Source organism: Canis lupus, chromosome 36, assembly GCF_003254725.2.
Source record: "Canis lupus dingo isolate Sandy chromosome 36, ASM325472v2, whole genome shotgun sequence".
Taxonomy (NCBI): Eukaryota; Metazoa; Chordata; class Mammalia; order Carnivora; family Canidae; genus Canis; species Canis lupus.
The window spans coordinates 22,153,517-22,181,409 of NC_064278.1; the positions used below are offsets into that span (position 1 = coordinate 22,153,517).

Genomic DNA, 27,893 nt, shown 5'->3' on the forward strand with positions numbered 1-27,893 from the left:
CTGCCCGTCCCCAGGGCCAGCCAGCATCAGCAACTGATTTTAGCATCTGTGCCTCTTGAGCCATTCCTGTTGAAGCCTGTGTTCCGCGATTGAAGGATGATTCCTGATAGAATGTACCTCCTTGGAAGGCACTTTCCCAAGCCCATTTGGGATGGGCCATTCTGCAGAGAGGCCTGCCTTCCTCTGGGGAGCTGCATCCGGTTTTCTGAAGCCGATGCACCTTCCCTGCACCGTGGGCAGGGTTGTGGGGGTTGTGCACGGGATGTGACCTTGTTGCTTCTGGCTCTGCTACTTAATTGCATCCCATGCCCGAGATCTAGAATATGAGTGTTGGCTAGGTCAGCGGTTACTTTAGAGCGGCGTAGGCCCTCTGGAGTCACTGGGTCCAGGGATTTGAAAACCCCGGATGTTGCCAAGGGGCCAGGTGTCTGACCTGGAAGCAGGCCCAAGGGAGACTGTGACAAACCAAAGCCTTCCGGGCCCCCTCCCCTCAGGGCAGGCCCAGTGCTGCCAAATCTTACAGACTTTAACAAAACACTCGACATTTAGATTTTTCTACATCTGAAATCTTGTGACTTTTAAATGTTGACAACTCATTAAAAACTTTAGACACCATTAGAACATGGAAAGAGGAAACCATGATTTGGTTTGATTTAAACAGAGGAGGGTGATAGTATGGCCTCTAGAATCCCAGATTTCTGGCCTTGAAGTCAGAGCCAAAATCCCAGATTTCTGGCTCTTTTTCTGTGGGCTCCCAAGGGCGTGTGTTTCTCGGGATGGGTGTCTTCTTCAAAAAGCACGGGCTTCTGGGTATTGTGTGGCAAGCAGGGCATTGAGACGCATGCAGCCCGCAGCTCTGCCTTCAGGTTAGCAGGTGATGAGCCGCTCAGAAGGCCGGGGCTCCGCACGCTAATTGAACATTTGTCATCGAAATAGCCTTGCTTTAAAATGTTAAAGTGCCTTTGTGCCCAGAGATGCACCATCTGAAAAAATGCATTTTAAACCTTCTGAGTACATGGGATCAAAACTCCATTCTGCCCCAAAGTCCCACCTCCGAGGGACCTGTAGCCTCCAAGTCTACCTGGAAACCCATTTTAACTTCACGTGTAAGCACGCCGCTGTGTCTGATGTTAGAATTTGCCCCAGAATGTGGTTCATGCTTCTGGTGTGTCCCGTGTTGCTTCAAAAGCAGCTTCTACTTAAGAGGCCGCTTTGTTTGACTAGGTCCTCAAACACTGAAAAACATGTGATTTGTTTTTCTTCTTTTCTCTCAGGAAGCTGACAGCTGGGAAATTATAGAAGGACTGAAAATAGGCCAAACCAATGTCCAGAGACCAGACAAACATGAAGGCTTCATGCTGAAGAAAAGAAAATGGCCTTTAAAAGGCTGGCACAAGGTACCATTTTCATTGTATTCATCTTCAGATCATCTTCGTCATAGTGAGGACCTTGTTTGGTGTCATTAGGTGGGAATCGTGGTTGCATGTGTAAAACTAATTTTCAAAGCCTTTTTATTTTTTTAAACCATGTGGGCTTCAACCTGTTATACCTGTTTAAGTCTGAGATCTGTAATGTCTGTATGCAGGGAAAACATATTTTACGTGATATTTAAAATTCAGCTTATACATGTTGCTTACTCTGCTTTTTTCATTTAAAATCATGTGAATGTTAAAAAATAATGATACGAATATGTGCTTATTAAATATTCTCTGAAATAAGATGTTTTTGAATGCATTACATATGTTCCATATGCAAAAATGCATTTTGAGTGCATTGCATATATTCCATTTCTATTATATATCCCACCATTATTGAACCAATTCCCTGTTGCTGGACATGTAGGATATATCTGATTTTTTTACTATTATGAGGTTGTGATGAACATCCTCATACACCAATTTCTATTTAAGTCCTTGGGATAAAGTCTTGGTTGGAGTTATTGTTACCAGTGCAGACTTACTGATGCAAAATCACTGATCTCGGAAGTCTGTTTACTGTGCTTTAAAGTGTGGGTTTATTTTTCTTCCCCCTGACCCACTTCCTTTCTCCATCTTGGAGTTTTAATTATGGAAAAAATATTTTGTACTACTCTGTTGCAATTACCTGAGTAACAAGAACACTGTTATGCTAACGAGGAGAAGATTGTTCTCCATTTTTAATATAAGCCCTTTGATAGACCACCAGTAGCATCTGTGAAATCGCTGGAAGAACGGGTCACCTCCTTGACATATTTGCCGATGGATTTCATGTCAGAGCAGATGGATCTGTTGGCCCAAATGGCTAGCTAGGTGGTGGATGTCCAGTGGCCCAAAGCAGGGACATACGGATTATTATAGCATCCTTAGGAAATATATTTTTTTTGCAATTGAAGGCAAAGACTTAAAATTAACAGACAGGAAATGTTGCCCACTCCCCAGTCTTTGAGGGTGAAATAGAAACAGGCCCAAGAGGCTTCTGACTAATGTTGCTTCTCACTTAGAAGCATCCTCAGTCGCTCCTGAACCCATAATCTTATACCAATACCAAGAATTTCCCTCCACCCTGTTCTTCCTTGGATTTTGGCCAATTGGCCACAGTCCTTCCTGGAATCACCTTTTGCTTTTCATTCTGGGCTCACCACTTTGCAATTCCTCGAATCAGTGGCCTTGCTAATCTCTTCCCCCAGGATCACACAATAGATTATCCCTGCTAATGTTCTTTGATAGGTAGAAATGGAAAGAAGTCAAAGAAACCCATATTAAATGAATCGCATTCTCAGGTCCACAACTCAGCAAAACTGGCTGTGGCTCAGCAGCCACTCTTTCTGGGCCATGCCTTTCAGCATTTTCCTACGTAAATTAGTGGGAGGTTCCCACTTGTATTGCCTTTTCTCCCAGTCTCTAACACCATCAGATGTTTATTCAAGCATCAGCATATTTGATTCCCCGAGTCATGGGGGATCGAGTAATCAAGTGTTTTTCAGCTATCTTCCCGTGCTTACTTACCCCTAGAACTTATATCAAAGGACTTTTCATGGCCTTTGTGAGTTCTGCACAGAGTATACCCAGGCCGGACCGCCTGCCACCTCAGCAGCTAAGTGTTCCATAAAACCTTCCCAGCAGAGTAATTTCCAGCAACAGAAAGATTCTTTGCATCTGTAGAGACTACAGGAGGGCACTGGATCCCGTTGTTTGACTAGGTCCTGAGAGCTGTTTGTTCTCTGGTGAATCGCCCATGGAAAGGAAATCAGCAGAGGGTTCCTGGAAAGGAAATCAGCAGAGGGTTCCTGAGTGTTTTGGAGCAATGATGGCTAGATTCATTTGGACTGGACCCAGAGTATCTCGGAGGAGACAAAAATTATCAAAAATCTCTGATTTTCTTTGTTTTGTTTTTCCTTTAATGTAATTCAGAAATTTTCGATCTCCTTTACTAATAGTGAAATGAAAGCTAAGTGGAGATGCAAGTATATTGCTAAAGCCCCTTCTTAAACTTTCCAGGTAATTAATTACTCATAGATCCAGTTCACTGTTGTCTGTAACAGACTTAAGCATTCTCAGGAATTTTCCATGGTATTCAGGGAAATGCAGTTTCCTGGATTTTATATCCAGAGTGAAAAATTCGCTGTTAGAGAAGCTCCTCACAGAATCACTGAGCTATTCTCATTGTTCACTTTGAAGAATACCCCAGGGTGGTTCATTCAGAAGGTCCTGACTGTGGGCCCTGAGGTCCCACCTCTCCAGCCCCACTCCCTCCAAGGAAGACCCTGGTGAAAGATTGCATTCCCACTGGATTGTGTGTAAAAGAACCCGAGGTTGCTGATAGAATGGAATTCAAGCTCAGATTTCCTTACCATTTAACATGACTGACGATGGCCAAGTGCACCGAATTCAGATATATTAAAATGATCAAACACGTTGATGACTAAATGCCAAGCAACGTTAGACGCACACTTGTGAATGTGTTACATAATTCAAAATGCACGCGGTAACTGGGGGTTGTTTGGTTCTTGCAGCGTTTTTTTGTCCTGGATAATGGAATGTTAAAGTATTCAAAGGCACCACTTGATGTAAGTAGCACACAGGACATGTTTCAGAGATTGTTGTAAAGTGAGTAAACACCACGGTTGTGCAAGCCTCGTGACATAGTTACCAGCTTTGTGCATTTGTGTGCCTGTAAGATGTACCAAACTTCCATGTTCCATGGAAGGTGTCTTTTATGCTTATGCTCATGCTAGCATAAAAATCTCAAACTGGAGCATGAAGATTTAATTTAACGATTGTGATGTCTGTTGTTAAAAACAGAAGGTTAAACCTAAAAGTCATACGCTTGTAAAATGACCCCTTCTGTCTTGGAGAGAAAACCCAAATAGACTTTCTTTCTGCCATCTCTCAGTAACCTGTGCTTTATGTGCTTTTTTGAGATTGAAAGCAACCCTTGTTCTTATCTATATCCTTTTAAAAATCTGTCTTATGAACTTCATTTCTGTTTCGTGCATCCTTTTACCTTGGGAATCTCAACTCACTAACATCGTTGCAAATTACTTTTCTTTAAGAAGTAGTTGTTTGCATGTAATACTGGAAGATGCCACCCTTCTTGTCATTGCAATGTAGGGAAATTACTCAGGTTTCCGTTTAGTCCCCATGTCTTTCAATGAATCAGCTGTGTGTCCTTGATCAGACAAGGGCAACCAGAGGAAGCACGGGCTGCTCTGTGTTTGCAGTCCCAGCTGCCCAGTTCGGCCTTAGCAGCTGTCTTCTAGTTGATTACTTGGGGGATGTTCTGGGTTGTGGGTCAGAGATGGACCATAGTTATTTTAGGAACCACTAAACATCTTTTTTGGGGATATAAGCTGTGCAATCTAGAATTATGAAGAGTAGCATTATAAATTATGCCAGAAACAGGACTAAGAAATGAATAGTCTTGGGGCAGCTGACTGGCCCGGTTAGAACAGCACATGATTCTTGCTCTCAGGGTCGTGAGTTCAAGCCCCACATTGGGTGTAGAGATTACTAAAAACAGAGAGAGAGAGAGAGAGAGAGAGAGAGAGAAATGAATAGTCTTATTTATTGAAATTGGTGTGAAGTCACAGCAACTTCATCTGTCCTCAGATTGAGGACCTTGACCATTTTCTCTTTGTAAAGAAGGTGTGCTGTTCCATTTTCTATAGATAAATTAAAGATTACATTACACTCACTTCAGTACAGAAGCACATCAAATCATTATATCCTTCTAGCCTATTTACTAGTCTTCTGACTTCAGATTCAAAAGGGGAAGGTCCATGGAAGCATCGATGTCGGACTCTCGGTCATGTCAATTAAAAAGAAAGCTCGGAGAATAGACCTTGACACAGAGGAGCACATCTATCATTTGAAGGTAAAGTCACTTTTCACTAGTTTCTCTGCCATTATCAGGGGAATTCACTTGTCTGGGTCAGTGGTAAAGCAGAGATTGGTTTCACCATTACCGTCTCCTCCTGTTCATCGTTTTCAGGTGAAATCCCAGGACTGGTTTGATGCATGGGTCTCTAAACTGCGCCATCATCGGTTGTATCGGCAGAATGAAATCGTCAGATCGCCGAGAGATGCAAGTTTTCACATATTTCCTTCGACCTCCACAGCTGAATCCTCACCAGCTGCTAATGTTTCTGTTGTGGATGGGAAGGTATGACTTCATCATATGAAAACCAGCCCAGAAATTTGCTTGGAAAGTTACGTAGGCACACAACTGACAAACCAGAAAGCGGAGGTTTGTTTTATAAACTAACCCTCAAGATGACAGTGACATTGGGCATCAGAGTTAATCACAAGTATAGATTTGGTAGGAATGTGGATCACCAAGAGAATTAACAGTTGCTTTTGCTTTTTATGAATGGACCACATCCTAATTTTTATATGACTGTGTAGGGTTATTAGAAAGTTTGGTGAACATTGGGCTAATCAGCACCTAGAAATTGGTATTTTCCTGGGTGGTAATAAGACCACAAGGGTTTGAGGTTTCCTTGCCTCGAGCTGTACATATGTATATACATATACACGACCCAGAGAGAGACCGCTGACTATCTCTATGAAGTAAAGGTAAATTGGCTGGAGAATGTGACCATAATATACATAGTAGGTCGTGTGAATGACTGGGCGCTGTGTTAAGCATTTGACATGTAGTCACCTCTAATCTTTAATATAGCCAAAACTCAGAGACAGTAAAAGATGTTTTCAGAAGTGACATGGCCATCAAACAGCCGAGCCAGAATCTGAATCCTCCTCCTTCCATTTCCAAAATCCGTGCCCTTCCCGGTAGACCAGGTACCAGTTTAAGGGAGGCTGACATTCTTCGGGCTGTATTAAGACAGTCATTTTTTTCTGTTGTTGAAAAGCTGGAGGTGTTTGTTGCCTCCTAAAAACCAAGGTGAAGACAACAGGCAGGGAGACGATGGTCTCCCTGCCTTTGATTCAATAATTAAGTTTTCCGAACCATAGCCACATTGCAGTGCCCAGGGGTGTTGCGGCTCCCACTTGGCACCTGATATCGAGAACACAGACATCTGTGACTAACCGGTTGCCATAAGGAGTTGGGTTTAAGAACCTTTCAGTGAAGATTCCGCTTTTCTCTGTTTTCTTATTTGGGGATCTATGTAGTATATATATATCCAAGTTTCCTTAGCACGGTATGGAAAAACCTCATGGAATCTGCAAGGTTAAATGAAATACCACTGGGTTCACTATTTACTATTTCAGTGGAAGTTCGTAAAGTAATTTTTGTTAAATCCCATCCATTGTATTTCACAAGACTCTCTCAATCCTTATTTCATTCTGGTTGTAGCCTTGCCGAGGATTGTTCAACCAACACCTTCCTCCTAGGAACAGGGTGTTGGGTTAACCCTAAATCCTGACCAGTTCTGAAGTGAAAAAGAAGGGACCAGGAGGACAGAGGGTAGGAAGTAAGGCACTTAGTGAGTGGCCCAGTGCAAGATGACTAAAATCGTCCTCAGGCTTCTCCGGGCCCCCGGTGTTCTCATCACAGAATAGAACAAATCCCGAGGTTAATCCAAACCAAACAAGAAATATATCCCAGATGGATATTTATGAAATATGTTTAATCCTTTGGTACTTCAGCTTCTGCCTGCATCTTTGGCATAGACCATTGATAAAAGATAGATTCTTTTCATCCCTTGTGTTACTTACTAAATCACATGGGCGATACCCGAGAATGGAGAACTGAAACCAGTTCCTCCCCACTGTTTGCCTTGGCATAAGAAACCCCATCAACTCTGGTTTTCATAGATCTGTTGCCGTAGTTACGAATGACACACCTCGAAGATCGAACTCAGTGAAAGATTTCCATCACATGTAGCAAAATGCAATAAAGAGGGAAGAGCTTTTCATCCCTTGGCTTGCATTCTAAGTATCAAATTACGAGACTCCTGAACGCTAGCTGGTTTGTGGCCCTGCATGGGTAATAATAAATAAGTCTGGGTTTGCTAAAAAATATGTATCATTTGCTTCGTGATGATTTAGAAGAGACACGGTCAATTGTAGTTGAATATGAAAGTCAAATATGGACTTCTAAAGTTGTTTCAGCTTTTTCAGAAGTAAGTTTTGTGCTCTTTCAGCTAAGTGTTCACTGAACTCACTGCATTATCTCCTTGCTTCCTGCAACTTTATTTCACATAAAACCCCTTTCCTGGAAAGTCTACCAGCTGTCGATGATAATACTGTGCCACGACTGCCTTTTTCTGTATTGCGATTTTGAGTGGGCATTCAAAGCATTGCAAGGCTGCTTGATGGTGGGCAAAGTATTTAAGAATCCCATGTGGCTGGTGAGGCCTTGAGCTGATCGTAAGGGAACAGAGACACTTTGGTAAGGAAAGGCCTTCAGGCAGGAGGTGAAAGTGTTGCAGTCAGGAAGGACCCCGTGTCAAATACCTCTTGCTGGGCAATTTAAACCTCTCGAGCTGGCAGGCCCTTCAGAGGATGTGCTGTAACAGAAACTGAAGTGTCGTCCCCTTCTTTGTGTGGCGCAGATAGGCGCTCGAGAGTGCTGTCATTTATGAACTTGGGCTTCGCTGAGCGCGGATGCGTTCAGCCCAGAGGCTCCCTGCGTATTTCGAGTGTGCCCTCTTCTTCCTCTCTTATTTGATGCCACTTTGAGGATACCCTCCAAAAGACTGGAAAAATCCCTTAAATATACTGCCCCCTGCTTACCCATCCCCTGCCTTTTGTTCATCGTAGGTGCCACCAAACAGCTTTCCATGGCAGTCCCCGCTGCCTTGCAGCAACAGCCTCCCCGCGACCTGCACCACCGGCCAGAGCAAAGTGGCAGCCTGGTTACAGGACTCGGAAGAAATGGACAGGTGTGCAGAAGGTTAGTCCTGGGCCCCGCAGGTGGGCTCACAGGGGAAGCCTGGAGAACAGAAACGGGAGGGGTGAATTGTGGCTGCTGCACCCTGGCCGCCCCGGCCTCCCTCCCCGACTGCCTCCACCTGTCCTTGTTCTTCTTTCTCTCCGCCGGGCCCTCCCCCTTCCCAGCCCTCCAGGGTCCTCCCCATGCGTTCCCCTCACCCCTCACAACTGCTGGATCTGCTTCCCCCTGCCCCACACCCCCTTCCTCCCTCCCGCCCGCCTCACCACCTGTTCCCTTCTTTCTTCACGAGCCTCCCATTCCCCAGACCCCTCCGGCAACCTCACGGACATGAGGGGGGCCCCCAGAGTGCTCTCTGCTGCGGGAGTCCCTCCTCCAGCTACCTTCTCTTGCCCTTGAACGAGCATATGTCCCCTGACAGCCCGCGATAGGCAACACTGTTATGTGGCACCTGCTGTCCACACTTCCCTGTTTCTCTGTGTCCACGATGAAATATTCTCACCTTACACACCACGCCCTCACTCTGCCATCTCTGAGCCTCTCACTCTCCAAAAAACTTTGCTACTCGCTCATAATTGGCCTGAGCATTTTGGTCCAAACTGCCACCAACCGTGTCCATTCTATGAGATGGTTGTCAGTCGACATTCAAAACCAAGAAAACAAGGATAGCACAGCAAGTACTTAACAGTGCTAATAAACGGATTGAATTTTTTAAATGATTTGGTGAAGATACTGGGCCTAACCTATTTTTATTAAGTTCTTTTATGAAATGATGGTGCAAATATTTTCTTACGTCCTTGCTTGGAATAATTGAAATTGGGCAATTTATGCTGATCCCAAGCAAAACAAAACAAATATAGATATAGATATTTTTTATAACATAATTTATATCAGTTTCAGGTGTAAGATTCTTTTTTCTTAAAAAAAAATTTTAAAAAAAGAAAGATTTTATTTGTTTATTCATGAGAGACAGAGAGAGGCAGAGACACAGGCAGAAGGAGAAGCAGGCTCCATTCAGAGAGCCCGATGCAGGACTCGATCCCAAGACCTGGGGATCACGACCTGAGCTGAAGATGCTCAACCGCTGAGCCACCCAGGGATCTCTCAGATGTAAGGTTCTATTTTTCAACCTTGGAATTGGACACATGGGAATATGATGTAATAGATTGTTCAGGTTAAAAATATATATATATATTGTTTTGATTTATGTGTGCGTGAACTCAAAGTTGACAGCATTTTGCTCGGCCCTTGCCACATCCCAAACTCCATCTTTATGTGGAGAGATGATCGTAGGCAGGATGTGATATTCATAAAGCTGCTGCTCCGTTAAAAGGGTTTGACTTGAACATATTCACAAAACATGCAGACGTTCAAGTATCTGAACCTCATGCCAGGGAAGGAAGGGGGGAAGCTCGCTTTCCTAAAATGCTACCGTCTCCCCTCAGCAGCGGTTCTAGACAGTTCAGCCTTTCGTCTGACTCCTGCAGCCTCAGACACACTTGTGGCCTTTAGCCTGGCTGCCTGCTGTGCTGGGCAGATTTGAGACCCTCCACTGGGACCAAATCCATTCTTCTGACCAAGATGAAGAGACATTGGCTTTGACACCAGGAAAGGCCCCAGCTGGTGGGGGAGCAAGGGAGGCTTTGTCTCCCTGTGTGCTTCAGAATGCTCTGTGGCTCGTTCCTTCTTCCCCCCATCCTGACTACCCATGCCCTGCACCCTGCCTTCCCGTCTCCATCAGCATTTAGTGCAACAATTACCCCTTCTTTGGGGAACAGCCTCCTCTTTCACTCACTCTGTTCTCTGCCCTGAGACCCCAGCTCCTTCCTGTCATTTGATGTTTGTCCTCTTTGCCCTCCAGAAAAGGCATTCTTGGGAGCAAGAGGCCACCTGCTTTCCACTCGGTTCTCAGTCCTCATCCTCTCAGCTGCCCTGTGGGACCTTCTCTAACGAGACGTCTCCCTTAGGCCCCATCAGGGTTTCCTTTTTGTCTCCAACTGCTCCCCCTCTGTTGCACTGGATTCTCATCTGGTCTCCTTGGTTGTCAGGAGGATCCAGGTGGGGTCTTCTCCCTTCAACCTCCGTCATAGTGACTGTAGTTTATTGGAGGCCCATTACAGGCCAGACATGGAACGAGCACTTTCCGCATGCGGTTTTATGTAAATCTTCACAGGAGTACGAAGCAGGAATTATGAACCCTCTTTTTATAGAGAGGGAAACCGATACTTAGGTCAAATAACTAGCTCGTGTGACACTGCATATCCTAGGCAGGGCTAGAGGGCCAACCCAGGCCCACTGGATTCTAGGGACTGTGCTCTGCGCTCTGAAGATGAGAGGCAGGCTCGTCGTTTCAACTCGGGAGGTCTCTGTTGTGATGATGCAGTGGTGCCGGCGAGGATGGGGAGGGCAGTAGCAGCTAATAGGCATCAGGGGATAGGAACTCGTCTAGGTGCCTTGTATGCAGCAACTCCATCAGTCCTCTCAAAGCCATTTCACAGATGAGAACACTTGGATGCAGGGACATCAGCTCACTCTGACCCGAGTTCACACAGCTTAGCAGCAGGGAACTGGGATCCAAGCGTGGGCAGGCTGACTCCGGAGCATATGCACCATATTCCTCTCGAAAAGGCTGAAAACTCTAAATCTCAGCTCTGCATCCAGCCTGGGCTGCATGCCCAGCGCCTCTCTGGCTGTTGGGCCTGTGTGTCAGTGCTCTCCGGCGCGCCCCCGCCTCGGCCTGTCTGAAACCAGCCTCCGTCTCCTCCCCGAAGGGCCTCCAGCTGCCAGGCTTCCCTCTGTTTGTCAGGGCCGCCGTCCTCACCACCTCTGAGGCCTCAGAGGCTCCCTGAGCCTCCCACCCTGTTCATCTGGCCGCAGCTACATCCTATGATGTCCCTGAAAACACCCACCCTTGCCCACGCCCTCACCACCCTTCCTTTCAAGGTTCTGCCTCTCTGCTCAGACCCGCCACTCGCCCAGCTTGTCCTGGGTCCGCAGCCTCCTGGCTGGCATCCTCAAGCTCAGTGTCTTGCTCTGCAGCTCCAGCTCTCACGGGCTCCTGGGAAATTGCTGTTCCTGGCCGTGTTGGCAGCTCTGGGCCAGCGGTGAGCCGGCCACTGCGCTCAGGTGCAGGACGTACCTATTACCTGTCCCCGCTTTGTAGGCGAGGAACGTTGAAATGCGTGCTGGTTAAGGAGTATGTGCCAGGAGTACACAGCTGCCCTGGTGGAGATGGTTGACTAACCCCAAAGCCAGCTCTCTGTCCCATGCATACTGCTTCCTCAAGGCCGATATTTCCTAAAGTGGCTTTTATGCAAAAACTCTTTCACATGGTTCTCTGTGGGCTCTGCGGCTTTAGGCCAAACTACGTAGCCTGGCATGTGATATCTACCTTTCAGCTCTCAGGCCCCACCTGCCCTTTCATTTCAGCCTTGCTTTCCATTGACCCAACTGGACTTATTTGCTATTTCCTTTTTTTTTTTATTAAGATTTTTATTTTATTTATTCATTAGAGGCACAGAGAGAGAGGCAGAGACACAGGCAGAGGGAGAAGCAGGCCCCATGCAGGGAGCCCGATGTGGGACTCGATCCCGGGACTCCAGAATCATGCCCTGGGCGGAAGGGAGGCACTAAACCACTGAGCCACCCAGGGATCCCTTATTTGCTATTTCCTGAGCATACTTGCATATTCCCTCATCTGTGCACAGGTGGTTCTTTCCCACCTGCAGGGCCCTCTCTTCCCTTCTCCACCTTTCTCTTTACTGAATCCTTTCCATCCATCCTTCAGACCCAGAAAAGATTCCACAGTCTCTCTTAAGTGAAGTCTGATGACTTCAAACCACGATAACTCTGTTTTCCAAACTTGCATGACACTTTTTTTTTGTTCTCTCCTGATCATTTCATAGAGAGTCCCCAGTACTGAGGTTTGTATTTCAGAAGTTCATCATGTAGCATCTTCTTGAACCCATAAAGCATCTGATTTACAGTTTCAATACTCAAAAGTGGCGAACCATTCATAGACCTGAACTTAATAACATCAATCCAGATCTTCTCGAGTGTTGAAGGGAATTACTTGGCTCCCATGGAAACATAATGTTGAGTTGGTTTTCTGTATGCCACTGTTGAAGACAGATATATAATAGTTTAAACATACAAATTGCTTGCAAATTTTTTTTTGCCAATATATAAATTCCATGAATCTCACTTGGTTATTATATGCCCTACACTTGGAACTGTGCTGGCTACACAGCATCTTCCATCAGTGGTACCTACACGAAATAATAACTGGATAACTTTAGATATACCTTAGTTTATTTAACCATTCCACAGTTGGACAACCTGTTTCTTTTTGGGACAAGGTAGGGCATGATGGGAAAATAAGTAAATTGCTAGATAGTTTTTAACTGTTCACCATTCTAAACTATCTCAGCAGTTTTTTTTTTTTTTTCTTGGCATAGTCTTTCCTTTTTCCCCATTTCTAAAACTAGATTCAATCTTAATTTAAAGAAATTCTAGAGATTTCTTTTTTAAAGATATTTTTGTTGCCTTTGGCAAATCTTTATAATCCTTATGTATATCCAGACACTTAGGCAGGCAGTGAAGTCCTGCCAAGGATTTCATCTCTTCCACATTTCAAGCAGTAGAAGCAGTGGGGACTGGTGTAGCTTGCTCCAAGGTAAGGATTAAGCACGATGTAACCAGTACTCCATGAAGATCACTTCTGGTTTTCGCAGAATTTTCTCAACTACCGTCTCAGTTGCCAGGAAGGGAAGAGAGGTATGTACGGCTGTCACCAGGAAGTGTAAAGTCAGTCCTCGTCTCCTGACTCTCTTGGCTTCAGGTCTTTTGCCTTGAAAGAGTTTATTTACGAAGTTCTCTTTCCATTCTTTTAGTAAAAGGGTGGATGTTATTGTGATGGTTTGAAGCCCCGTTTCCAGATTTCTGTGCTACCTGCGTACACCACTTGTGTACATTTGTCACACGTATTAGGAAGCAAGACTATAATAGTCACTAGATAGGAGGCTTGATGCATGGATAATGTGAAATAATGTCCCTGGTAGCATGGTGCTTATGATACAGTTTTGTTCTTTAAATTGCAAATTAAGGGGCGACTGCCTGGCTCAGTGGGCTGAGCGGCTGACTCTTGACTTCAGCTTGGATCATAATCTTAGAGGATAGACTCCGCCCTGGGCATGGAGCCTGCTTAAGATTCTCTCTGCCCCTCCCCTCCGCACCCCCGCCCCAGTCGTGCACATGCCTGCTCTGTCTCTAAAATAATAATAATATGCCAATTAAAAGGTAGACCCTTTCTAGCAAATCTCCCTTCTCCTCTGCCCTCTAACCCTCCTTCCTTCTTTACACTACTTTTTTTTTTCTTTCTTTCTTTGCACCATTTTCTTCCCTCCTAACTATCCTTTCCCTCTCTATTTTCTATCCTACTGAACCACTTGAACTTGTTTTCTTAGGGGAGAGGTTGGGGCACAAGGGCATGGCCTCCCCTGAGGGTGGAGGGGATGGCAGCAGGTGCTGTCTTCGTCAGTACTCTCCTCCTGTCTCCATTGGGTTTCCTCTCTGAAGGAATTTAAAGGCCACTGACGGCCAGCAGTTGTTGGGAGAACAGCAGTAGCGCTTGAACAGCCCACCCAGACTCTATCCTGAGGCAAAGGCTGGAGAGGAGAGGGGGGACCTGGGTATGGCCTGGTCCTAAAATTGCTGCTACCCTGTTCTCCATAGAATATGCAGTGATTGGTGTCCTGGAAAGACCCTTGTAGCAGTTACTCCTCTGTTTTTATATCCAGTGAAAAAGTCAAAAATCCCCTAAATGCAACTATCTTGTTATTTGGCCCAGCTCATCTTTAGCGATATTTAAAGATTGATTCATTTGAGGGAGAAAGAGAAAGTGAGCATAAGCAGAGGGAGGGACAGAGGAAGAGGGAGAGAGAGAGAAAGAGAGAGAGAGAACGAGAATCCATAAGCAGACTCCTTCCTGGAGCTAGACACAGGGCTCAATCCCAGGGCCCTGAGATCACGACCTGACCTGAAACCAGGTGTCAGCCGCTTAACTGACCGAGCCATCCAGGCACCCCTAGCCATATTTAACAGCAGTATTTTGTTGCCTATGCTATATCTGTAAGAATTCAGATCCTTTAGATTTAATGAGAAGCAAAAATAATGTAAATGAAATTTTTACCAACATATTATAACCCCCTTATTATATAACAGATTTATGGATGTCCCCTATTGCAGGCTCTTTATAAATAGTACACATGCAAAAGTAACCACATAACTACAGGCATGTTCTAAATATTTGATAATTGTGTAATAGTACTAACTTAATATTCTTGACTGTATTTAATTTCATATACTAAAAGTCTATTTTAAGAGCGATATTTTATTATACAAATCTTTAAAAATTCTCTTTTGTTCAAATATAGCCAAAAATTAAAAATAAAATTAAAAGCCATTTCTTCATCAAACATTAATTCAAACAGAAGAATATGGTTCATGCCCATGTGATTCTGATGCCACTGGGCCAAAGAACATACTCTGAGAATCTTTGGTTGTGTTTAGTAAAACATAGATTTTAAAGAAATCATTCATTGCAACATTGTTAGTGATCTAAATCATAGATAAATATGACTTTGCATTCCATCTTATTTTTCTGAACTTGACCTTGACTCCACCCAAATTCCAGGCAGCCACCTTGTAAATTATTTTCGGAGCAGGTGGACAGGTTCCTAAGAATTAAACCATAAAACTGCTGAAGCTCCTTTGAGTGTGCTTCCTATGTGACAAGGGCCACCAGAACAGGAAAGCGAGCACACACAATTTCACGGAGATTGTGAGAGTTAGCTCTTTGTAAATAGGCTTTGAATTCATTTAATAATCAATGCTTTTAAGGTTCTAAATTGGAGAAGCTTCTGTTTTGTTTCATTTGCCAGTACCATTACTACAAAAACATGGATCTAGCTAATCATACTTGCCAGAAATTGGAATTGACGGTCTTTTATCACCATCGCTGCCCCTCCCTGCCTCGTTCTAACCTATTTTTATTTCTCATTTTTCTTAGATCTTGCACACTGCCAGTCAAACCTTGTGGAACTTAGCAAACTCCTGCAGAATTTGGAAATACTTCAGAGAACTCAGTCAGCACCTAACTTTACCGACATGCAGGTAAACATCACCAAAAGGACTTTTAAGACATTAACGCAGGATTTTTACTGGATTGTCACATGAATGTATAAGTTAACATTTAAAGGGAAATAACTACATACAGATTAGTTTATGTTCTAGAGCTGTTATTAATATCTTTGAATTCTTGGTGTCATTGTGTTAAGATGTCTGTTTTGAAATATTTTACATTGAAGTACAAATGAATAGAAATAAATATCTGAATTTTTCTTCTGTGTGTATTGCATTAGAAATGATGGCTTTGAAGATATAACTTAGTCTCAGAATTATTGTCATCTCATTTTTAGAGACGTATTTATTTGAGAGAGAGTGTGCACACACACTTGCTTGTGCGCACAAGTAGAGGGAGGGGAAGAGGGAGAGAGGGAATCCCAAGCAGACTCCCCACTGAGCATGGCGCCTGTCCTGGGGCTTGATCTCATGAGATCATGACCTCAGCCAAAATCAAGAGCCGGTCACGCAACCCACTGAGCCACCCAGGAGCCCCAATGTCATCTTTTTATGTAGAAAAAAAATGTTGGAGATCTCTAATCCTATTTTCCTCTTGTAAAGCAGACAAATATATTTTATGATTAAGTTCTTATTCCTGCTTTTAATGACCACTGTGCATCAGATACGACTTTTGACTTACCAGCTGGTTTGCTTTCGGTGGCTAACAACGATTCTTTACTAACTTGCTGTGCTCTTTGTCTGTATCTATATCATTTGTGTGACCTTAATAATACTTTGTTGCTTTTAACTGTTTGTGTAATGTAGGCTAACTGTGTAGATATTTCAAAGAAAGACAAGCGGGTCACAAGACGATGGAGAACAAAAAGTGTCAGCAAAGATACAAAAATACAACTGCAGGTACAGACTTTACTTTTCCTTCATTCATATTTTTATACCCTTTTAAGATATTGGTCTTTAAGATACTAGTTTTCTTTTATGTCAGTTCATGGAGGTTAAGAAATCTTAAACAGATGAACTGCTTTAAAACCATTGTTTTACAGACTGAGTTATACTTTCTAAGATAGTGGGAAATCTATTCTTCTTACTCTGGAATAAGTAAAATTAACGTAAAAGAAAGGTTAAAATCTTCTAATGTGACTACAAAGTGGCATTTTCCTTCTCATTTACCGCCTTTAAACTGTTAAAATATAATTTAACAGAAAATTAGCTTAAAAATATAGACTAGAAATCCAGTATGTTGTAATGAGCACTCATTTATATATACTAGATCCTAAAAGAGCCTTTTATGTAGTAGCTTTGTCCAAAATTTTACGTATCAGTAAAAAGGGATGAGGGCTGTAAAAAATTGGAAGTCAGCACAACTCAGGTTCTAGTCTAATCAGCTGTGATTTCCTGGCAGTATAATCTTGTGCATTTCTGTTAAATTTTCTAGGCTTCCATTTGCTCCTGGGTAAAGTGGAATTAATTTAATCATCTCTGAATTCCCTTTCAACTCTAAAATTCTATGATTCTTCAAAAACAGACCTTATTTAGCCATCAACAACCACTTTTAAAATCTGAATCATGAAAGTCTTAATGACTCATGGTAAAGTTATTTGAAATTTCTTTTGAATTAGCTACTTATTTGAAATGAATAGTTTTAAATAAGAGCATCTTCTAGTACTGCATTGCAATGATATGAAACATGGTATGATATGAAATATGCCTAAAGCCTCATATGTCATAAATCATATTACTTTCAGATCTTTAAACAAGAATGTTTACTATTCTGATCCTAGCTATAAATTATATAAACAAAGAAAAAAACCTCTGGCCCTGCTCAGTCAAAATCAGACTTAGGATTTTGCTTTTTCTTTTTATTACACTATAAATCAACCTATATTCTAATACAAAAGCGAAAGGAACTGTTTACCAGAATGCTTCAGTGTCTTCTGAATAAATAATAATTCTTTAATTCTGATTATATTGGTATTCTTTGCTTTGTAATTCTGAATGTGTAAATAACATACCGTTGCTTTGCTTCCTAACCTGATAAATTTGAAAATAAATTTTCATAAACACTAACGATTCATGTTTTTCTGGTTAGCATGTCCACATTCCATGAACACAGTTTATAATGTTCCTTCATTAGGTATGTTTTTGGGTGTTCTCTTCTATTCAGAACATTCGTACAATAGAGACAAACGGGCCAAATATCTTCACAGAAAATTTACCTAAAACTGCTTTTGACACTTTCCTTTGTGTTGGGCATGTGATTGTCTAGTTCTGTGGAGCTTTTTTAAACATGATGTCTATGGTTATCATAGCCAAGAAAAAAGAACCATCATAAAAATAATTGAAGGCAGCCAACATCATAAGAATGTGTATATTTGTGGATAGATTTTATTTCAGTCTCATTTTTATAAGGTATGCCACTGAACAGATTGCCGTTCACGATGGTTGTCTCGAACAGGCTAGCTGGCCCTCCAAGAATCTTAGCACAGTGCCCCTGGCTGGCCTGCGGCAGCTGCGAAACCCACCATGGCCCCCTAGCACTCAGTTTTTCTCCAGAGCAAACAGCAGGCAGCTCTGAATAGCCCTTCTAGTCACAGGCTATGCTTTCCTATATGAGGAGAGTTTATGAAGATTTTTTTTTTTGGAGTCATCAAAAGAAATTGTTCAGAAAGCATGAAAAAAAATTCAGCATTCATACTTCTACCACATGTTTGGGTAGCTTACTTTAAAATTTTTATGTATGCTGTGTGCTTTGTTTTTATTTTGCCCAAAGAATAACAAAATGGGCCTTGAGATTCTAGTTTGGATAATTTTGAGGGAAATTGAAATCACCTCATCCCCACACCCAAAGAAAACTTTAAACGAAAGTAAGAGATTTTTAGTTCTGACTCCAAGTGGAAATTGGTAGACTTGGGGGTGGCAGTGAGCTATTTATTACTTCCAGAGAAATCCTGCTTCCACTTAGACTGCTCAAAGGTATTGGAGGGTGTATCCTGCAGAATTTGGTACTATCCCTGCTCCTTTTTTGCTCACCTGAACCAGCAGGGCTTCCAGGAGCCCTTAGGATGCTCATTCTTTATTAGTGGGAAGTCACTTGGAAGTTTCTTCAACATGCACACTTGGCTGGGGACTCATAAAATCAGCCAGGGATGCCCATGACCAATATAAATGTCTTTACTCAGCATTATTCTCCTTACAGAAAGGAATAGCATTTATTGTTGTTAGTGGATCAAACATACCTACTACATTCTCTCACCCTAATACACACATTTTCCCCTCCCTGACCCTGGGAGTCCCATTTGATGGCCCTCCAAGAACCTAGGCACAGTGCCCCTGGCTGGCCTGCCAAGTATTTGTTTTGAGCCCATAATCATCTCACCCCTTGAACCACTTTCTCCGTGTCATTGTTGCAGCGAACCGGAGAAGCTTTGTAGTGAGCGGTTCACCGTTCATCCCCGTGTTGGTGGGAACTTGTGGTACACTGGCCGCTCGTGCAGGACCCCAGGCTGTCCAGTGGTGGTCGTGCTGGCTATTGTTACTGCTGCTGCTCTTAATGATCCTGGTTCACTGAACTTTGCATTCAGCATTCTGCAGTAATTCTTATTTTGAAATAATTATGGAAATCGATCGCTTAAAAAATTGACCTCAAGAGAGCAGAAGTGAGTGAAGAACGTGTTACGCTATATGTTTGAGGTCTTTTTCTTAGCATAGGTTAGACTGTACTATCAATTTGAATATGAAGGTTACGTTTTTAGATCTGTAGCCATATTTCTTACTAGACGCTAGCTGTTGAGAAGCTAGCCTCAGAAATCCTTTGTGTGATTCATTGAAGGCTTCTGTCCTAGAAAGCTCTGCTGAGATTACCTTTTAGATAAAGGACTTCCTCCCAAGCTTCAGAGTTCTGGTTCTAATAAAAATCTCATTATCATCATTACATGGTAACAGTTTGACTGTGTTTCCAGTGAGGTAGAGGAGGGCAAGAAGGGCAGGGTTGGTCAAGGGTTGCTATGAATGGGAGAGCTGTTGGTTTCCTACACGACTAGTAACACGAATACTAGATCCCTAGTTGTTGCAGAGAACGAGGAAGCCTGGGGTAGCTGATAAATGTCATTCATGTGTAGCTGTCCTAGATCCCACAGATGCTCAAATTATACTGAAGGGTAAAAATAAGTTTTTCCCCTGTTACTTACTACATTAGGCACAAAGGGATTTTTGTTTAGAAAACGTTGTGTGGAAAACACGTTATATATGTATGTGTGTATACAGTGAACGTTTACAGAATGCGTGCAGGAGATTTATGAATGTGGAAGAGAAATGCAAATGTAATGGAGAAACTGTGAAGGGAATTGGAGATACAGGAATTTAAAATATTTTTCTATTGTTCCAAAAAGACTAAAGCAAACATCCTGCTTTTGCTTAATCTGCACTGTTCGGTGACCCATAAGTACATCTATGTACACACTCACGGGAACTGAATTTATCGCTCACAACCATGAAGAGTGAGGTCTGTCAGATGGACAGATATAAACTTGAGTGGTCAGAAGGAAGCATAATCCTGTCCACCAGAAAGAGACCAGAAAGAAAATTCTAGGCTTCTTCTGCTGGTTTATGCGCAGGCACATACCACTATATGAAACCTCTGCTTTCAGGTTCCCGTAGTTGATTCTTACAAGGCATCATCCCGACACACTAAGGCCATCGAGTGGTTTTCTCCCCTATGTTATGTGGCCCGGGCTTCCTCCTTGGAAAATTCTCCAACCAGGAAGTCCCAGCCCCATTCCTAATGTTGAATCCCAGAGAGCATCCTAGTGGGGGAATAAAGAACAGTGAAGATTCCTGGTACCGTTCCCTCTGTACTTTTCCTCCTGGCAGGAAAGAAAACCCTTCTGCCTATGTGATGGGAGGCTCCCATTGCAACGTGTTTGTTTTAGCCCTTGCACATTATTGAATCATTTCTTCCTGAACTTCGTTTTATCTTTGCTCCCATCGGTTGAATGCCTTTGGTTTCATATGACGTGAAGAAAACACTGTGCAACGTTTATTTTACCTTAAAACCACAAGCTCTTGACCCAGTCAGAAGTTCCCGTCTCCTTTTGGGGTGGGGTCATAGCCACTAGACCTGAGTGTTTGGGTTCTGGAATGAGAACAGTGGGCTCTTCGCACAGCGTGAATGCCCCTTTGGGCACTTTTTGGTGCTGCGATTTAGGGAAAAGTCAACTCCACTTAAAAACTCTCCCTCTCCCTTGTCTGATTATCTTTCGTCCCCCCGTATCCTGTCCTCTCCCTCCCCATCCCGTGTCTCCCCCCTCCTCTTCTCTCATTCACTGTCAGGAAGGGCCAGCTGCGAAGGGCCAGTTCAGCACCGCCCGGCGCCGGCAGAGGCTAGCGGCAGCAGTGGCTACAACAGTGAGTGGATTTCAATCTCCAGTGGACATTTAATAAGAATGAGAAACTGTGTCCGAGTGTCGCCTCCCCTGTTCCAGCGGTGCCACTTGTGTGCAGTGGCATCCGCTTGTAGTGCCCTCCTGTGCTGGCCTAGCTCTCGCATGTTCTGTGGCTGTCTCTGCATGGCAGGTGTCACGCACACGGGTGTCTGTGTCCGCGATGGAAAGCTCCCACCCCATCCAGCTCTGCTGCGGGCAGTGCAAGAAATAATGTAACTTCGAGGTTGGGAAACTGAGTACAGCTCCCTGTGGTGTGGAATTTCCTAAAATGATACGGTTCTTTTTTTTTCCTTCTTTTTGTCACATTGATATTGGAACCTCTGCTAACTGATTTCTGTTTTTCTAAGAAAAGTCATGTTACTACAGACATAAATTGTGCTTTTTTTGTTGTAGCGTTGTGACTATTTGAAAAGAAGGTGAGAATAAAACTAAGAGAGGGTAAGAAAAGGTGAATTTTGATGTCATCTCTAAATGGCTACCCAAATTACACCTAGCAAGGGAAAATCGTTTTCTGGAAAGAATATTGAGCTGAAAATCAGACAATGTAGTGTGGAAAGGAGAAAACCACAACGTTAAATGGTGTTTCATATATATCTAAGGTTTGTTCTTTAAGAGAAAATAGGATGGGTATTAGGAGGGTAGAGTAAGTATTAAAACTGATAAGACAAATAACCTAAATTTTAAATTGAATAGAAGCTGTTCAGAATAGTGAACGATGCATGCAGAATAGGAAATAGAATATGTAAATACAAGAATCCTTTGCTGCATAAAAGCACATCATAATATTTGCTTAATCATGACATCTGTCAACTTTTTAAAATATGAAATACCAAGTTCTTAGCAATCATAGATGTTAGTTTTGTTGGCTATTAGATAGTATTTGCTGAATTAACGGTAGTCCTGCTCTTGCCGATGGTGAAATATACTTGAAAACTAGAATTGGTGAAAAATACGAAAAGGTTTTGGCTGCATTGCAGGAGAACGGATACTCATGAGAGGATTCCTGGTTTTCTTTTCATTAATAACTGACCCTTGTATATCTGGCTACTTAGCTGGATTTTAGAGAGAGAGAAAATTGCTTTTGATTATGAAATGAACCAGTGACTTGGGAGTTTATGAGGGAATTGCTTCTTAAACTCACAGTTTGGTGAACAGTTGAACAAATTAATGAAATTGATATCGTAATTAGTGTATATCTTATGCACATATGCATAACATACGACACTGACGTGATAACAGATTGTGCCAAGAGATACATGTAAAATTACCTAAATAGTTCTTAGTCTTTCATTTATAAAATTCAGAAATCCAGATGATTATCAGTATGGAAAGGAAAGGTCAGTCATTCTGTGAAAATACCTGTGTTTCCTTAAATGATATAATACTAAGGAGGCATGCAGGGAAGTGATTGTGTTTCTACTGTGTTTGTTTTTTGATTAAGAAACATACAGTGAATATAATAAAACTGAGATTAGAGCCTATTTGAATAGAATGGATTTATATATAAATATATATATTTTAATGGGAACTAGGGAAGAAAAAGCTTTTAAAAGAGGAGAGTATTAATGCCCACCTCCCAGGGTAGCAGGGACCACAGAAGTTAAGAATAGCTTCCAATAATTTCAAGCATCGAATGAGAAAAGTTGGGAACATTTAGTAATGTATTCAGAAATAACTAGAGGAAATAGTTACTCTAAGCCCTGTAGGATTTATAGCTTTAATTCCATATCAAAGCATAACACCATTTAGCAGGACTTTCAGCTTGCTGCCTTGGCCCCTTCACCCCTCATTCACATCACATAATGGTGATTCAGCCCCCGCCCCCATACCTCTTGGTACAGTGTTCCTTTTAATTCCCCACCTTCCCTCTTCCCGACACTAAGTTAGCCCTTATATTTTGAGCCGATCCTATCCAACCCAGTACCTTTTACCTAGAATTATTCCAAATGACTCCTCCTTACTTCTTTTCATCCAGTGCGATATGGGAGGAAACCCATTCACATATGTGGGGCAGCTGAGATTTCTCCCAAAGAGAAGTGTACCCAAAGGAGATGTTTCAGAGCTTTATTCCTGTTGATTCTTAGCACTAGAGCCCAAAATGGCTCACTTGGAACATCAGCCAGACCCAACAGAATTTGGGGGGGGGGGGGGTTTGGAAAAAGAGACATCCTGGCCCTTCCCCCAGAGAACACCAAGGGTCCCAGTGCAGCCAGTTCTCCACACGAGGATCCCTGTACACATAATGCAGAGGAAGTGGAGCAGGAGACGTTTCACATGGGCTCCGTAAGCTGCATATGCTTAGTATCTCTCTTAGGCCTGCTTTTGTCTGTTCCCTTTCTCCTTCATGTTTACCATTGCTAAATTTCAGCACCCCAATTCCACTGTCAGCCCATTCTCTTTTAACTTCTTTATAGACAGGTGTTAAAAGCACCTCTTAAGATCCCCATTCCAAACTGCAGTTATTAATACCAGAATATTCCAGGATCAGGTCTCCTCCCTGGCACAGGATTTCAGGGAAGCCTTGGACTTCTTTCCTGGGCAAGGATGTAAAGGCTGTAAATCCAACATTGAGGATTCTCGATGCAAACAATGAGAGCTGTAGACAGCTCCCACCCCGGCTATCGCTGACAGCAGACCTGGCTATCACTTCAGTGTTTGAATCCCATAAACCCAAATCGATGACCAAAAAACTGAGTAAATAAATCCCCAGGCTGAAGAGACATTCTGTTAGAGTTAGATTAATACATCTCAATTTGTATTCTCGGTTGCATTTCGTGAATTCTTCGATTAAAATGACCCATTCCAGATACTTCTTTTAACAGAAACAGTAGCAACATTAACATTTTCAGTCAGAAGTATATAAAAACTAAGTTCAGTTGCCCAGGGAACTGTCTGATTGCAGTCCGAGTGGAGCATTCCAAGTCTCTTTCCCTGCGGGTTATATACAAGATCATTTTTACTGTTTTAATTGCCAGTTTAAACTTCATTATGTTCAAAAAAAATAAATGTGCACCATGTGTTTTTTCTTCTGAGCATCCAACTTTCAATAGGCCATTCTATAAGGGACAAGTGTGGGTCCTCACTGGAATGTCTGGGCCTCTGCTGCATCATGGCCTCCCCCGGCCTCCTTGCCTCCTCTCCTACTTCATACGAGTCCTTGGAGTGCTGAGGGCACCTGAGTGCAGACAAAATCCTTTTCCATGATCCTCAGTGGGTTATGTTCCCCATCCCCAGACACCACCATTTTTTTTTTCTTCAATGCTCTTCTAGTTCTGTGTATCTGGAAACCATATCCTTAAATCTGCACCCTCCCTGATCTATGCATTTCCTCAAGTCACAGTTTCTCCCCCGATGACTTTCCTGATCTCCGCCAACCTCCCCATGGACTCTGTGTCCCTCCCAAAAGGCTAAGGGCTCACTGCTCCATCTAGATTTTGCATCACCACGCTTAAGGTCAGAAAGTCCCTGTATCTATCTTGAAATATTCTTCTACATCCTTTAGAGGCATCCCCAAAAGACTTTAGTCATGATTATCACATAGTTACCTGGACAGGACCCTAGCTCATGGGTGAACCCGAGGACTTTGTTTTCTTCAATGGTTTCCCTGCCACATTTGTGTCTCTTCTCTGGAATGGCCCAAAATTCTGACCCTGTTGAGATAACCGAGTTGTGGACATGTCCCCGTTCAGTGTAGCCAAGGTCCCTACCAAGGCCCAGATAGAGTTACTTGGTAACTCCAGATACCAGATGCTTTGGAATATCATGTATTAGCCTGCTTAGCTTAGCTGAATTCAGGGAGAAAGCTTCATGCTCACTTCCTTCCCCAGTAAGCCTTGGATAACTTTTGAGATAATGACTCCTTGCCACTGCCATGGCAGATCTATGTCCAAAGGACACCCCCCCCGCCCAATCCCAGCTGCCCTCACCCAGGTCCACAAACTACTGTTCAGCCTAGATTTTTCTGATTCTCTCCATCTCTCCCATGTGTCCTCAGTACACAGGTACATGCTCCTTTTCCCCTTCTCTCTCTCCCTCTCCTTCCCTCCCTCCCCCGCACCTCCCCCCACTTGCTCTCTCTTCTGTCAGGAAGTTTAAAGCTGTATCAAAACAGGAGAAAAAAGGAAGTGGTTCTGAACACGTCTACATCAGACAGGCGTATTTCCTGTTAGCTCGAAGGTGTGAATTACCCCTTAATTTATATAAAATTCAGCTTGTAGAGGAATTTGAGAGTGATTCTTGAGGATAACTGCACGAATATCTGTGCAGTGAGAATTAGGAGAGGTTACTGGTAATCTGATGTACAATGGAAATCGGTATTCTCATTTTCCAAGAATGTTTGGCTGATGCCATTTATAATGGTCAGGTGTCACCTTCTAGAAGGAAAAGGAAAGGTCCTTTGCCCCCACCCATCACAAGCCTAGGGCAGATCCAGGGTGGGCAAGAAACTACCTCTAGCCATTTGGGAAAATCTATAGTAATATGACTTTTTTTACTTAATGCTTTTCAGTATTGGCCATTTCATAAACCGTGTTCATTTGTGTAACAGTGTCGTATGTGACATGCAAAGGTAAATGACCGTGATTTATATAATATGTATTTCATTTACAAATCTCTTTTAATAAGTCAGTTTCAAATTTAATTGAGTTGCTTTAAACCATGATTATATTTACTATTAAACTCATTAATGTTTTATGTAATGGCAGCGGCGCGAGTAAACCTTTCTGTATACGTGCCTCTTGAATTTTCTACCCGTACAGTAAGCCCCTGCTCCAGGCTCAGATAAAGTGAGCATGAAAAGGCCTCTGACACAAGTACCCAGACTTTGTGAGAGAGTTTCAACTACCATTTCCTGCCAGTAATTGTGTAGATACAGCTGTGGGTGCAGAGCTGAAGCTTCTCTGGGATTATGCCTTTGCTTTCCTGTTGTTCTGTGGTCATCTCTCCCTGTAGCAGGGAAAAGCCAGTGAGTCCACGGCTGTGCTAAATCTCCCATCAGAAGTGAGACTCCTTCCCACCCCAACCACCTGCCAATTACATGAGTAGCGAGTGTCTCTAAAGAAACCTAGTATTTAGAAGAAGGGATGGGATCTTTCCTGTGTAAGAGAACGTGGATTGATGTCCTGTTGCTCTTTCCTGATTTGTGTCGTCCCTTTCAGGTCCCTTTCAGTGCGACCATGTCACCAGTTCGCTTGCATTCCTCCAACCCCAACCTTTGTGCGGATATTGAATTTCAGACTCCCCCTAGCCACCTCACCGACCCTCTGGAAAGTTCAACGGATTATACCAAGCTTCAAGAAGAATTTTGTCTCATTGCACAGAAAGGTAACAACGAATATAACGTGCCCTTTAGAGAAGCTCTCTTCTTTGGTGAGAGGTTGCCGTTCACATTTCCAGCCTTGTCCAGGCGGTCACGGTAGAAAGGCGCAGTAGTGCAGATACTATTTGGAGTTCAAGATACAAAACTCAGTAGGATATGATGCCTGCGTCCTGGGAGCACGCTCATCATAGATTTACAGTTTTGAATGAATAAAGAAGGTATCTTGAGGGGGGAGAAAAAGGAGGAAAGACAGAGTCCTCCTAGGCAGGCCAGCACATACTACAACACAACATCTCTTTTTGGTATCTTTAGTTATCACTTAACACATTCTTGCAGGTTGTCCTTAGCAAGGAATTCTGTTGCCCTTGCTCTTTTCCTTAATTAAATAACACTCATTGATTATAGTTCAGGCAGGGCTCAGGTAGGCAGTTCTGTGCCATGTGGCATGGCCTGGGTTCGGTGATGCTCGGTGGAGGATGGGCTGGGCCGAAAGATCCAAAGTGGTTTCACCTATGTTCCTGACATGTTGGTGGGATGGCTGCAGGGTCGCACACAACTGTGTCCCTGTCCCTCTCCATGACAGCTTTGGGCTCCAAGGGAATGGAATAGACTGAGATGGAAGCTGCCAGTCCTTTCAAGGCCAGCTCTGGGACTGTCACAGCATTGTTCCCACTGCATTCTGCTGGGCAGAGATTCACAGGCCAGTTCAGAATTGAGGGGAGGGGAAATTCAGCCCACCTAGGAGTCACATTTTTCCTATTAAATTTTCAATAAGGCATGTTGCATAAGTTGAGCTATCAGCCACAAGAGAGCGGGGTATGATAAGTAAGAGGCAAGGGTAGTAGCTTGTAGGTGGACTGAGCAGCCCTGTCTATGTTTACCAAGAGCCTGGGTTCCAAATTACTACCTGCCACTTCTGCTATAGTATTTATTTATTTTTTTTTAATTTATTTTTTATTGGTGTTCAATTTACTAACATACAGAATAACCCCCAGTGCCCGTCACCCATTCACTCCCACCCCCCGCCCTCCTCCCCTTCTACCACCCCTAGTTCGTTTCCCAGAGTTAGCAGTCTTTACGTTCTGTCTCCCTTTCTGATATTTCCCACACATTTCTTCTCCCTTCCCTTATATTCCCTTTCACTATTATTTATATTCCCCAAATGAATGAGAACATATAATGTTTGTCCTTCTCCGACTGACTTACTTCACTCAGCATAACTGCTATAGTATTTAAATTTCAGTTGCTGAAGTTCATTTTTTGACTTAAGATAGTACCTTCCCAGGCCTTGTCTTTTGAAATGCATTATCTCATGAAGAAAGATATACACTGTATGGTTTTCAGTCACTAACATCTTATTGTGAATTAATCACATTTATGTACTCTGAGGCTGTTGGTAATAGGCGATAAAGTATTCTTGAAAATGTGTGCTAAATGGGACATCTCAAGTACCCCGTAATGCTCGAGAGCCTGGTGGCTCAGGAAAAGAAGGGATACACACTGGAAGCATCTCTAGGAATGTTGAAATCAACAAAATTTCATACTCTCAAACCATCATCAAAGATGCACTCTCAGATACATACTTCTGTAATTCTATGATCCCAGAATAATTAAGCTAAATCATCCCCCCCCCCTTTTTTTTCTCTGTACATTTCTCAGTT

At 43.0% G+C, this 27,893-nt stretch overlaps 1 protein-coding gene across 15 annotated transcripts in view; it reads left to right on the top strand.

Moving 5' to 3' along the window:
- Positions 1–27,893, top strand: part of OSBPL6 (oxysterol binding protein like 6) — a 213,888-nt gene that overhangs the window by 150,860 nt on the left and 35,135 nt on the right. For 8 of the 15 annotated variants that reach the window (XR_004803135.2, XM_049106180.1, XM_025460310.3 and 5 more), the window contains 9 exons: positions 1,275–1,397; positions 3,992–4,045; positions 5,239–5,352; positions 5,470–5,640; positions 8,205–8,337; positions 15,404–15,507; positions 16,282–16,374; positions 20,803–20,877; positions 26,072–26,237. Coding sequence is in view for 14 of the 15 variants with exons in the window: in XM_049106180.1 (XP_048962137.1) it covers positions 1,275–1,397; positions 3,992–4,045; positions 5,239–5,352; positions 5,470–5,640; positions 8,205–8,337; positions 15,404–15,507; positions 16,282–16,374; positions 20,803–20,877; positions 26,072–26,237 (1,033 nt within the window). In the remaining variant the exon portion in view is untranslated. The remainder of the gene's footprint in view (positions 1–1,274; positions 1,398–3,991; positions 4,046–5,238; positions 5,353–5,469; positions 5,641–8,204; positions 8,338–15,403; positions 15,508–16,281; positions 16,375–20,802; positions 20,878–26,071; positions 26,238–27,893) is intronic. The other 7 variants (XM_035696194.2, XM_035696199.2, XM_035696206.2 and 4 more) reach the window with 3 other exon arrangements.